A 12,910-nucleotide genomic window follows, 5' to 3' on the forward strand; every position below is an offset into this window, starting at 1 on the left:
GTTATTTCATTTCCCTGTGTACATATTCCTTAGTCAAGAATTAAGGATGCCCAGTTATTTAATGTAGCAGTTCAACTTTAAAACTGCCCTGGAATTGCTACAAATTTGGGCTCATCAATGTTTGTTGTGAAACATACTACATCTATACTCAGCTTAATCAACCTCTTCAACAGTGGACCCAGAGGAACTACAACCAGACAGAGGTGCTCCAACACCAGAGAAGCCCCAAGACACTTCTTTTACTGTTCCTCCTACACTTAGTCTAAATTCATCTTTTTTTATTTTTATTTAAAAAAAATCAAATTATTCAAAATAAATAGACAACACTTATATTCCTTGCATTTTGTTTTCTTTATATTACCAGTGAATGGTTTCCCTCACTTTTACTTCCCCAAATAATATCCTTAAGGTTTTAAAATAAAATATCTGTGTTTAGACATTAAATTACATTTTAAAATATACAGTCTTCCTTTCCTGTTTTATTTTGATTTCTTTTTCCACAGAACTATATTTTTACCATTTGAACAAAAATTGTTCTGAAAGGCATTAATTGTTTCTTTCAAGAAAATGTGACACTAAACTTTTGGCAATTTACTCATTAAAGCACAGAACAGAGGAAATTTCAACCTGTAATTTTTCAAATCACCTTCCAAAAGCTAATTTCCTCTCAAAAGAGCCTAAGGGAACTTAATATCCACAATGTTATATATAGGGATATTTAAGTAAAATGATCTCTACTTACTTGGCCCTCTTTACAAGCTTTAACAATTATATTAATCCTATCACCATAAAACTTGGCAATTTTGACAAATATGCCATTCCAGAATGAAATAATAACAAGAGAAAAGATAAACAGTTGTAACCTTTCACCTTCAAATCAATTTGGCAACAACCTAAACCAACTAAAATACTTGGCTCCTGAGGAGATGAAGGCCAGTGCAAGACACCAATCTTATTACCTTTTTCTCATGTCATCATTTAGTCAACTCTCTAGGGAAGGAAAAACACATCAAAAAATAGCACTAGAAAACTTCCTTCAGGTCGAATGTACAATTTCTAGTTTCTAAATTAATTTCTAAATTTCAGAAATGTCCCCGTAACACCAGGCAAGGAGGGGAGGATGATCTTCACTGTGGTACTCACTTCCGGTCCTGGCTCCCCCACAGGGCCATTGGAACCTGGGGGCCCAACAGGTCCAGGTGGACCTTTATCTCCTGGGGCTCCAGTTGGTCCTACTTTTCCTGGTGTGCCCTGAAGTAAAGCATAAATACATCAACCACTTCTGAAGAAGCTTGAGGGGACAGTTCACATAACGGCTACGTTTAAACGGCACCCAGTGTCTCCCTCTAGAGTAATAACTGTCAGTTATCACACAAGACCAATATCACTGCAGTACCTTCCCAGAGGTGCGCCCACTTCTTACCACACCCATCCTGATATATCGATGGGACTATCCTTTGCACCAATTCAGGTGCATTTTGGGTTTTACTCCGAAGTACTATTTTCAGATCTGGATGCCCGTCTTGAATCTGTGTCACTAAGATATGCTCATCCTTACTCTTCCACTTAGTCTCCTCACTTTATTTCTGTATCCTGACAGTTTGAGCTCACTATTGGGAGACCAAATATTTCAGGTTCCTTGGCTCATTCCTGATAACAATAAAGCTGCTCTAGACTCCCAGTCTGCTGGTTTCATATCTCAACTCACATGTCCCCAGTTCCAAGACCCCAGCAGTAAATCTATCTCCACATTCCATATAAAAACATCATTTTTTTTCTCAAGTGTGTAAACTTTCAGCAGTAAAATTTAATCTCTTCAAAGCTAACAGTGAGTTAAACTTTTATCCATACTCCAGAGAATATGAAATTCTTAGCACCCTCCAGGGAATAGGAGATTGCTTTCAGAATCTGTCTTTATAGTTCACCCCACTTTCACCCCCAGTATTACTTTAGCTCAACTATTTCTTCCCTTTGATGGTTTATGAAAACTTAGTCTCTGAACTGTGAAATATGGATTTTTCCATTAGGCATGTTTATTTAAAAAGAGGCTACCTACTCACCAGGAGATTATCCCTCTTCTCTAGCTCCATGGGTATTTTTAATCTTTGAAGAAAGATTTAGAGTCACTAAAAATCCACATCCTTATTTGTCTAAGTCTCTAGTCCCAGGGTTAAATAAATATATTTTTCAAAGGTACTTAAGAATTTGACATTTAAAGTCAAAAGGTTTTTCAGATACTCTGTGCCTTTAAAAGATTTTAGATTTATTAAGGAAAAAAAGATAAATTCTCCCTTCACAAATGATATTGCACATAATCAGATGAAGTATTGACCAGTGCAGCTACTTACTGCTGGGCCTGGAAGGCCAGGCATCCCTCTCTCTCCACGCTGCCCCGGCATGCCGACAATTCCTCTTTGCCCAGTGGTTCCAGCTGGACCAGGGGGACCATCTGGACCCTAATTTTGAATACAAACTATAATAAGAAATCCTCCAGGGAAAACTATATGCAAGCACTTTATAACAGACGACAGCTTTATAGGTTATTAAGTATGAATATTATTATTACTCATAGTAATATATTAAGTATGTAATATTAGGTAAGTATTAAGATTCTGTTCTACTAAATCATACCATATATGAGCAGTCAAAATGAACAATCCACACTGAGCCTCTAACATTATTTAAAAGAGAGAACTGGTTGGAATTAAACCAATTAAACCATTATTAAAGCTGAGAATTAGTTTAAAAGAACTTGAAGATAATGTGAATATTGACAGAATAAAAGAGGTAAATATTCAGACAGTTTTCCTCCTTTTAAACTGACAAAAATTTTAAAACAAAGAAAAGAAGTTGGGCTCTATCTAAACATATTAATGTTGAGGCATTTATATATTCAGTAAATTGCTTTAAAATTTTTTCTTAATTCAGCACAGATATTTAACAAAAAATTGTTTTTTTGTTTAGTTTTTGAATACCATATCCATTAATGTTATATAATGGATATGTTATATGTTATGGATATGTTATGGATATAATGGATATGTTATAATGTTATATAATGGACATATACTTTTTCCTAGAGTAGAGAATTGTAAGTTAAAAACCTATAGAGCACAATGTACTCAAAGGATTATAAAAGTGCTCAGGATAATGTATAAACAGTTTCTTTGTGGCAGTAGTTATTATGAGTTTCTAGTTAGAGGTAGTCTAGAACCAAGATGCCAAACTTACAGGCTGTCCATCTTCTCCTGGGTCCCCTTTATCTCCTGGGCCACCAGGAGGGCCAGCTGGTCCTCGGTCTCCTACTCGTCCATGAGACCCGGGGTCCCCACGAAGACCTGGAGGTCCTTCCTTCCCAGGCTCCCCTAACGGCCCCGCGGGTCCTGGAGCTCCCTAGTATGACACGGGAAGAGGCCCAGAGGGCAAAGTGGAAGCCATGTTAGAATACCTAATACAGGGATCTCTGCTGCAGAAGCAGAACCCCATGCTTCACAGGTCCATTTTTCCTGTTAATCACTCAGTGGATTTAAACAAAAAGTAAAATACACAGCTGTAGGTTCATTTCATTATCTGCAGACACTTACCTCTGACTCATTATGAAAAGTGTACTGACAATATTATAAATGAACTAAACTTCAACTAAAAACTAAATGTGGTTTGAAATCATAAAAAAATAAAAAATGTGTTTGAAATTAACTTGAATTTTCAAGCTCCATAAGGCTCTTCACCAACAATGAATATGTATTTTCTTTTATCTGACTTGATCTTATAATGAAAAATAACTTCTATTATAATCTCAGAGATTCTTCCTAACTGAAAGGAATGATTATTACCACACAATACTGTGAGTGTTCAGTACCCAAATGAAGTAATAGTCAAATACTGGAGTTTAAAAGGATTTGCAAATAAGCTCCTCCAAGAAACATTCAATGATTAAAGATGATTTGCTTGACAACATACCTGTATGAATTATTGGGACAAGAACTATTAACACAGGATAGCAAATCATTAAGTGATTAAATAAAAGAACAAATAATAACTCAAATCTATGTGTGTGTATCATTATAATATGTACATGTGTATGTTTGTGTGTGTTTTTATGTGTTGTGTGTAATTATTCCACTATCAGTGATTTCAATTATTGAATTGACTTACAGCAGGACCTGGAGGTCCAACTCTGCCGGCAGAACCAGGAAATCCTGTAGCACCCTAGAAATACAATATCATATAAGCAACTTTAAAATAAAAAATAGTTATATATACTTTCTAGGGCCTACTTATTTTACAGGGATACCTAGGACTTTATATCCCTTTCCCTGTTGTGAGCAATAAATTTTTTTCCTGTATCCCGCTTTTGTGAACAGATCGGGATTAACTGGTAGGAAGGATGCTATTTTTCTCTTTCCACTTTCCATTTATCTTGAACATATACAAGTATATTGAAGACGAGCACTAGGATCACATTAGAATTTCTTATAACAGAATTACATAAAGCGGGTTCATATTATTCATTCCCTCTTCCATAGGTAATCTATTATTTAAGTTATATATGAGGAAACTGGGTCTCCAAAGTCATAAAACTAATTTTAATGCAGATTGTCATCCAAGTTCAGCACTTTTTCGACTGCAATATATACAACTAAAAATTGGTTGTTATAGCTTCAAAGGAACTTTAAGATGGCTATAAAGTACTAGATATCTGTGACTAGCTATGCATAATTCCCAGAGCTTCAAACCAACTTACAGGTGGACCCTGAGTTCCTCGACCACCTTTCAGTCCAGGAACACCATTAGGACCCTAAACAGAAAGAAACAAACAAAAGGGTGCTGCAGTAAAGAAAGATGGTCTAAACACAAGGTCTAAACAGTGGGAACTGGACTCAAGTCGTATCTTGTTTTACTTTAAACTTACGTGAGGCCCTGGGGATCCTGCTAGCCCTTGTGGTCCAGGAGAGCCAGCATCTCCCTTCTGCCCAGGCTCTCCAGGTTCACCCTTCACTCCAGGCTGCCCATCAGGACCCTATACCAAAGAATAAAGAAGGAAATGGCTGCAACACTTACAGACAAATTTTTCATAATAATTATCATTTATTCTTATATTATAAAATGGTGATTTGTAATCAGTATAAAAGCTTAGAAGAAAAAAAAAACACCCAATGAGATCTTTGAAGACAGTCTGAAAAAGTAAGTTATGCCACCACATTGTTTGTTATAACAAGTATATAATTCAAAATAATGCAGATGCATCCATTTTGTGCCAGTCCATGAAAAAAAAAAAAAAAGTATTGAAAATGAGACTATTGCCTAGAAAACTATGTTCTCCAAAATCTTGGATATACCTTCAAAACAAATGACAGTGATAATTAAATTCATTGCTGTAGCAAGAAGAATGATCATTTGTAAATTCAGGACATTTAAAAATCATACCTGGGGTCCAGCAAAACCAACAGCTCCAGTCGGGCCATTTTCACCACGTGAACCCTAGAAGACAAACATTACTGTAGGTTTCACACATTATTCTAAACAGGAACAGTATTTTTAAATACAATTTTATAAATCTGTAGTGTCTTGAAATGTACATATAGAGAAATTAGACATGTTGCTTGAGGAAGATCCCTAAGGGTGATATAGAGATGAGGGTCATAAAAAAAAAAATTCCAAGTCTCAAAGAAGCTTCTGATTATTTAGTAAATGAGCTGCTTACATAGACTTAATAGACTGTATAGAAATAATACACTGATTTTTTTTTAAGTGTAATAAGAAAAGTAAAAGGTGAAAACCAGGAAGTTAAAAGTAACCTAACCCAACAGGCATGGTTTCAAATAAATATCAAGACAAAATGATGGCTTCTTTTACTGCTCAATCTCATACTACAGAACATCAAAATACCGTCACTTACGGGATTGCCACGGGAGCCAGGTGGGCCAACTAAACCTCGAGGGCCGGGTTCTCCCTGAAAAGCAGATTTTGGATGGTTATTGTCCAAAGCAACGGGAAAACACAGTACAACTGTAGGACATGGTGCTCAATGTGTTGGGTGGATGGATGGAGAACTCTGACATGATCTAGCCCAGCTACCATATTTTATGAAAGAGAAAATGTTATGAAAAAGAGCCAGCACTCAGATCTCAGAATTTTGAGTCCACAAGATAACAACTTTTGACATTACCTTTTCTCCAGTAGGGCCTGAAGGACCTGGAGGGCCCAAGGGACCCGGAAGACCCTGTCAATGAACATAGCATAGGCATATTGAGGAAAAGAATGCGCAAAAATCTCCACATTTAAACAAACAAAGAAGGTACTATTTTGTTACAGATGATTGCTTTTGTAAAACATTACCTGTAATAAATGATACAATCTATATATTCTTAATATTTTTACATCTAGGCTAAAACAATTCCCAGGGGATTCTCTCCACAAAATGTTTCAATCTGTTTCATCCAACTCAACTCATCTATATACATAACACTGTCTTCAAATATTAGTCTGAAACCAGTGCTATCCTTCAACAATGTTTCTGTGTTTCTTAGCTTGTTTAATTTTACTAATATCTATTTGAAATTTGACAATAGATTGAAAAGGCTTTTCTTATTTTCTATAGAATACTTTATTCTTAAACTATACAAGTGAAATATCATTCCTTTATTTCTTATAAAAGTGAAATTGTGCTAAAGCCCTGTTTTCCACATTCCTCTGTGATGAAAATGAATGGAACCACCCCACTGCCCTGAAGGTGATGATGTTCTTTGGCTCAGAGTATAGCAGAGCGACACGTGGGGTTTTCTTGACACACAAGCACAGTTTTTAAACCGCTGCACTGCATTGGAGCCCTTCCTAAAACAGGTTTTCTCTCTGATATTTGTGTATTGCTTTTTCACAAGAAACTCAGATATTCCTTTGCCATTTAATTTGTGTATGCATTACAGAAGAAACTTAGGGAATAAAATGACTTTTTAATTTTATATTGTATTTTAAGACAAGAACATGAGAAAACTGTGATCTTAAATTCTCTAGATCTATAATGAAACAATATTCTGTCTTTCACCTAATACACTTCCTTAAAAGATTTGATTGAATATAAAAGTGACTACACTAAAATTTTTTCCCCTTTATATGAGATAAATTCTCTGCTTCTTGCCTGAAACAACGCATTTCCCTCACTAAAAATTAAGCAGTCATTGCTTAAGTCTTGATCCTATTGCACTGCAGTTTCAAAGTATTCAATAGTTCAAAGGAGCAATAGATGGATATTTCTCCTTAAAATAAACTGACAGCACATCATTCCTTCAAACAGCTCTTCATTATTTACTGTGCACTCCAGACCAACTGTGATGTGAAGCACAAACAATAAACCAGATTCACTTAGACCACTTTTAAAATATTGAATCGAATGTTAGATTTAATTAAAAGGCAAAGATACTTTGATTTCATAGTTTGCTAAATTGTTTCATCTTTAACTAGCTTTCCAGAAAAAGAAAAAAGGAATTATTATAATAAGGCTAAAACTTTCCTATAATATACTTTTTTTTATCAAAAGTTAATATAATCAGTGTATTAATAGTGACTCAATGGGCAGAATCAAAATATTAACAGCGGCTCAGTGTCATTTCTTTCTTTAATAGCACAACTGCTGTTGTCAGGGTAGAGCATGACAACTAAGAGCAAACTAAGTCATACTGAATCAGAAACTATTTAGCAAATATCAGGCACTATTTCCAGAAAACGCTGACTATCTGAGTGACTAACTATCTGTTCTTACCTGAGAGAATCATTCATGTCTGAAAATATATTTTCATTCTGATTGTTTGATTATCCTTAGAATTGCAAATACATTCTAGTTTTGAGGACATAAAGCTTGTTAAGCCTCAATTTCTGGAAGGGCATTAAACAATCCTTCTTTACATTTCGCTTGTTCAGTCTCATTAATGATGATTCATCGTTCAGTAATTTTCTCACACCTGACATCTAGCATTTTGAGAAACATTCACCACACCTTTGGTTACTCGGTAAAACTCTACTTGCCTACACTGGAAGGAAGTCTAAGATGACTCATTAGATTAGCATTTTAATAAACAGAAACATTGCATATGGAATAAATATGATAGAGAAGGAAAAAGAGGGCCCCACTGCTTAAAGCATCAATTTCATATGCACAGTAAAAATGTGTCTTATTTCATTCTCTCAATAATGACTTTATTTTTTTTGGCTTGTTCTAATTCAAGGTAAGCAAGTGAATATCCACAGGCAATCAATGTCAAATCTCAGATCTCATCATTCTCCCAAATCCTGACCACCACGGAAACATGAGGCTTATTCTAGAAAGTTCTGGCAACCTCATACAGTCATGATGATGTTGATTCCTAGCCCTGCCACTGAAAAGAATGGTTTCACTTACTCTTGCTCCATCATTTCCAGCTGTACCTTCAGCACCTTTTTCTCCTATGCCACCCTGCGAAAACACACAAAATGCCATTTATTCACTTAAGTGTCTTCTTCCTACACTGGCGTGGAAGCTTCATGAGGGCAAGAGCTCATCTCTAATGTCCATAGCTGTATTCCCTTGGGCCTAGAACAACGGTGGGAGCAATGCAGTTGGGACTGCATTTTCTAAGTGCACGTATACTGAAAGAATGAATGACTTGCAACTTAGGATGGCAGAAGTAAAAGTCTGCCCAGAAAATCATTATCAGCAGAAAATCTAAATGAATGAATAAAATAAATAAATAAACTTACTCTGTCACCCTTGGGGCCAGGAGTTCCTGCAATTCCCCTTTCTCCTGGCATACCTTGAAGACCTGGTGGGCCTGTATCTCCAGGGGTTCCAGGTGGTCCTGGACTGCCCTAAAATGAACCAACAATAAGTAAGCTCATCTATATATTAAGGTTTAGCCACATGGAATCCCTGTTTTGGTAGACCAAAAATAGTAGAATCTTGGCAATTACATATGGTTCAACCTAATACTTATATTTTTCATTTGGGGAAACTGTCTCTGAGGTCATTATTTTTTCTTTAAATAATACCTTTCTGTTTTGACTGTTGCTTTGCTTTCAGATTTCCTCTCTGGGAAAATTGGGTACTGATTCAAACAAAAATGATAGAGTTGCCTCTTTATTTTCTTTTATTGGCAACATCATAAGGATTCTAATAAGAAAAAGAAGACATTACATTTAGAGAGTACATCCATTCTCTCTCTAAAGAACCCATGAAATGAAGCTGGTTTTCAGACTTATTCAGTAATGAAACTGAAGTAGATCTTATACAATCTCTGGCCCTTGAAGGTGATAAGGTATCTAACATCTGATCACAAAAATTTCTGCTCTAGTAGTTTGCACTGAAAATGGCCACATTATCTTCTATCAACTTTAGAATGGGACCCAAAAGGAAATGGTGCTGATTTTTGCATTATAATGCACTGTACTTTCAGATTTCAAAAATGACATACTTTTATACATTTGGTGAGCAGAACTGCAGAAACTGTGACAAGGGAAATGGAGCATATGATTAGGAACATCTCCTAATAAATTATGCAATTTTCCATTTCTTGCCTCTGCTTATAAGTAAAAGTACTTAGGAAAATATATAAATAAATTTTAGAAATTGTTTTGTATACGAGGAAATATCACTACCTTGTGTACTGGATCATAAATCCCATCAAGGAAGAGACCCCTTTATACCCAACTCTTTAACGTCAAAGAAAATCAAGTAGGTGCTCTTTAAATATTTGTTAAAGAAATTACTTTGGAAAAACAAGAGAAATAAATTCTAGTACCACCATGTGTTTATTGACCGGTAAGTTAGAAATCAGCACAGTATTGTAAAGCAAATATTTTGCAATAAAACATTTTAACAATTAAAAAAATAAATTAATAAAAATTACTGAGCTCACAGCCACACTTACTTTTGGACCATCAGGACCGTGTCCTCCAGCCATTCCTTTCTCACCAGGAAGTCCAGTTATCCCTGGTTCTCCTCTCTCCCCTGGGTTTCCTCGTTCTCCCTACACAACACAGAAATGACAAACAGTCTCAGTGCTTGATCTGAAAATGGATTTAAATATGTTTCCAGACATCTGAAAAGTGACTTCTGGGAAAAAATTTAGAGATGAGCAACGATTAAGACTCAATTTTTTAATTTAGTGAGAAGAAATGAACTTGAAGCATATGCTGGCTTCACAGCACAGACTATTTCTCATCAGACTGATTTTCATCAAGTAAAAGAATTGCAATGACTAAAATACAGCCAAGTTTAAGATGAAAGATGGTTTTATAAACTGAAGCCAATGGAAACACAGTTAATCAAAAAAAGAAGAAGAAGAAGAAAATACTTACTCTAGGTCCTAATGGGCCAACTGCCCCAGGATCTCCAGGAACCCCCTATAAAATACATTTTTTAAAATGAAAAACTTTCAACTAAATTTTAGATATTTATTAGCAAGTTTTCCAGATCATATACCTAATTTCTTCTCTAATACATTATTGGACATCTGACTAAGCCCATAATATTGAGTAAAGAAAAATATGTACACTTTTATAAACGAGGGGATATCATATACATTATATGGAAATACCTGGATGACTGTTTTTTGGCAACGAGCAAAGGGCAAAATATTATCTCACAAAGATAGTACATTACTTAGTGACAAAGCAAAAGAACTTTAATTTCCTAACGGAATATGAAAAACTTTTAGCAGAGGAAAGTGAAATTAAAACTAATGAAGTACTGATCTTTAAAATAAGAACAACTTAATTCAATTTACTAAATATTTCTTGAACACAGAATATAGACAACACACTCTACTAGAAATTGTAAGTTCAAACTAATGCAGTCATGACTATGTTAAAAGTCTTAACTAAAAGCTCTTAACTAAAGGAAAATTTGTCACTTAAAATTACAAGTACAATTTTGTATTATAATAACGATACAAATGTTATTTGTATTTAATACAAATAATAACTTTATCAAGTAGGCCTCCAGTTTTATCCCTTTAAATGTACTGTCTTCATTGTGGCATGATCTTCCTAAAGCCCAAATTTCATAGTATTTCTCTCTAATTAAAAGCCCTTCCTTAGCTTCCCATTACTCTAGGAATAAGAACAAATTAGACTCAAAACATTCCCTGTCATCCTCTAACCTCATCTTCATCCTCCTCAAGTTGTTACCATATTTCTGACTTACCAAACATTTTCAGCACCTAAATTTGATCAGCAAACCTTTGCACTCGCTGTTTCCATTTCCTAGAATATTTTCCTACCTTCCCTCCTCCCGACTTACCATCATTTATTCTTCAGATTACATAAAAGATACTACTTTGTTGAGAAAATTTTTTCTAAACCTCCAATGTCTGAATTAGGTGCATCCTCTAGATTTACACATACATAGTACCTCTCTTAGCACTGTACTTAAAACATGCTACTGTCATAACTGTCTTTCTATACTCTCTGTCGCTATTAAAACAAAAATTAAGGCAAGGTCCAATTCATCTTATTCAATTGGTTAAGGCCGAAGTTTAGTAGAGCTTAGGACAGAGTGCTCAGCAAATATTTGTTTAAAAGTTAAATGAATGAATAAATCACTCCAAGAAAAATAAATTATATAAACCTATATGTTGGTAAAATGATATAAATAAAATGGTAATTTTCTGTTCTTAACTGCTTATGAAGTCTCCAGTAAAACACTACAGTTCCAATAAGACATATTTAGTGATTAATAACACAATCCTATAAGCACTTGACATCATATTGGCTGTGTGATTTTGGAAAAATTACTTAATATCTATGTGCCTCATTTTCCTCATCTGTAAAATGAGCTACCCAACGTCCAAGGTCAGGGGCAGTGGCGGAGAGGACCTACCCCACGTCCAAGGTCAGGGGCAGTGGCGGAGAGGACCTACCCCACGTCCAAGGTCAGGGGTGGTGGCCGAGACGACCTACCCCATGTCCAAGGTCAGGGGCGGCAGCCAAGAGGAGCTAACCCACATCCAAAGTAAGGAGCAGCACCTATGCTGCAGCAGCCATGAAGAGATACCCCACGTCCAAGGTAAGAGAAACACAAGTAACAGGGTAGGTGTTAAGAGAGGGCATCAGAGGGCAGACAGACTAAAACCACAATCACAGACAACTAGCCAATCTGATCACACAGACCATAGCTTGTCTAACTCAATGAGACTAAGCCATGCCATCTGGGGCCACCCAAGACGGTCAGGTCATGGTGCAGAGTGACAGAATGTGGTCCACTGGAGAAGGGAATGGCAAACCACTTCAGTATTCTCGCCTTGAGATCCCCATGAACAGTATGAAATGGCAAAAAGATAGGGCACTGAAAGATGAACTCCCCAGGTTGGTAGGTGCCCAACATGCTACTGGGGATCAGTGGAGAAATAACTCCAGAAAGAATGAAGGGATGGAACCAAAGCAAAAACACATCCAGTTGTGGATGTGACTGGTGATAGAAGTGACGTCCAATGCTGTAAAGAGCAATATTGCATAGGAACCTGGAATGTTAGGTCCATGAATGAAGGCAAATTGGAAGTGGTCAAATAGGAGATGACAAGAGAGAACGTCGACATTCTAGGAATCAGTGAACTAAGATGGACTGGAATGGGTGAATTTAACTCAGAGGACCAATATATCCACTACTGTGGGCAGGAATCCCTTAGAAGAAATGGAGTAGCCATCATAGCCAACAAAAGAGTCTGAAATGCAGTACTTGGATGCAATCTCAAAAATGACAGAATGATCTCTGTTCATTTCCAAGGCAAATCATTCAATATCACGGTAATCTAAGTCTATGCTCCAATCAATAATGCTGAAGAAGCTGAAGTTGAACGGTTCTATGAAGACCTACAAGACACCCAAAATAGACGTCCTTTTCATTATAGGGGACTGGAATGCAAAAGTAGGAAGTCAAGAA

At 36.1% G+C, this 12,910-nt stretch overlaps 1 protein-coding gene across 2 annotated transcripts in view; it reads right to left on the bottom strand.

Annotated features, from left to right (window-relative positions):
* Positions 1-12,910, bottom strand: part of COL5A2 (collagen type V alpha 2 chain) — a 151,884-nt gene that overhangs the window by 15,432 nt on the left and 123,542 nt on the right. For both annotated transcript variants that reach the window (XM_043487639.1, XM_043487638.1), the window contains 13 exons: positions 10,330-10,374; positions 9,900-9,998; positions 8,734-8,841; positions 8,396-8,449; positions 6,170-6,223; positions 5,900-5,953; positions 5,428-5,481; positions 4,913-5,020; positions 4,745-4,798; positions 4,156-4,209; positions 3,232-3,393; positions 2,349-2,456; positions 1,144-1,251 (listed from right to left, as the gene is read on the bottom strand). In XM_043487639.1, coding sequence (XP_043343574.1) covers positions 1,144-1,251; positions 2,349-2,456; positions 3,232-3,393; positions 4,156-4,209; positions 4,745-4,798; positions 4,913-5,020; positions 5,428-5,481; positions 5,900-5,953; positions 6,170-6,223; positions 8,396-8,449; positions 8,734-8,841; positions 9,900-9,998; positions 10,330-10,374 — 1,062 coding nt within the window. The remainder of the gene's footprint in view (positions 1-1,143; positions 1,252-2,348; positions 2,457-3,231; positions 3,394-4,155; positions 4,210-4,744; positions 4,799-4,912; positions 5,021-5,427; positions 5,482-5,899; positions 5,954-6,169; positions 6,224-8,395; positions 8,450-8,733; positions 8,842-9,899; positions 9,999-10,329; positions 10,375-12,910) is intronic.

Source organism: Cervus canadensis, chromosome 15 (genome assembly GCF_019320065.1).
Source record: "Cervus canadensis isolate Bull #8, Minnesota chromosome 15, ASM1932006v1, whole genome shotgun sequence".
Taxonomy (NCBI): Eukaryota; Metazoa; Chordata; class Mammalia; order Artiodactyla; family Cervidae; genus Cervus; species Cervus canadensis.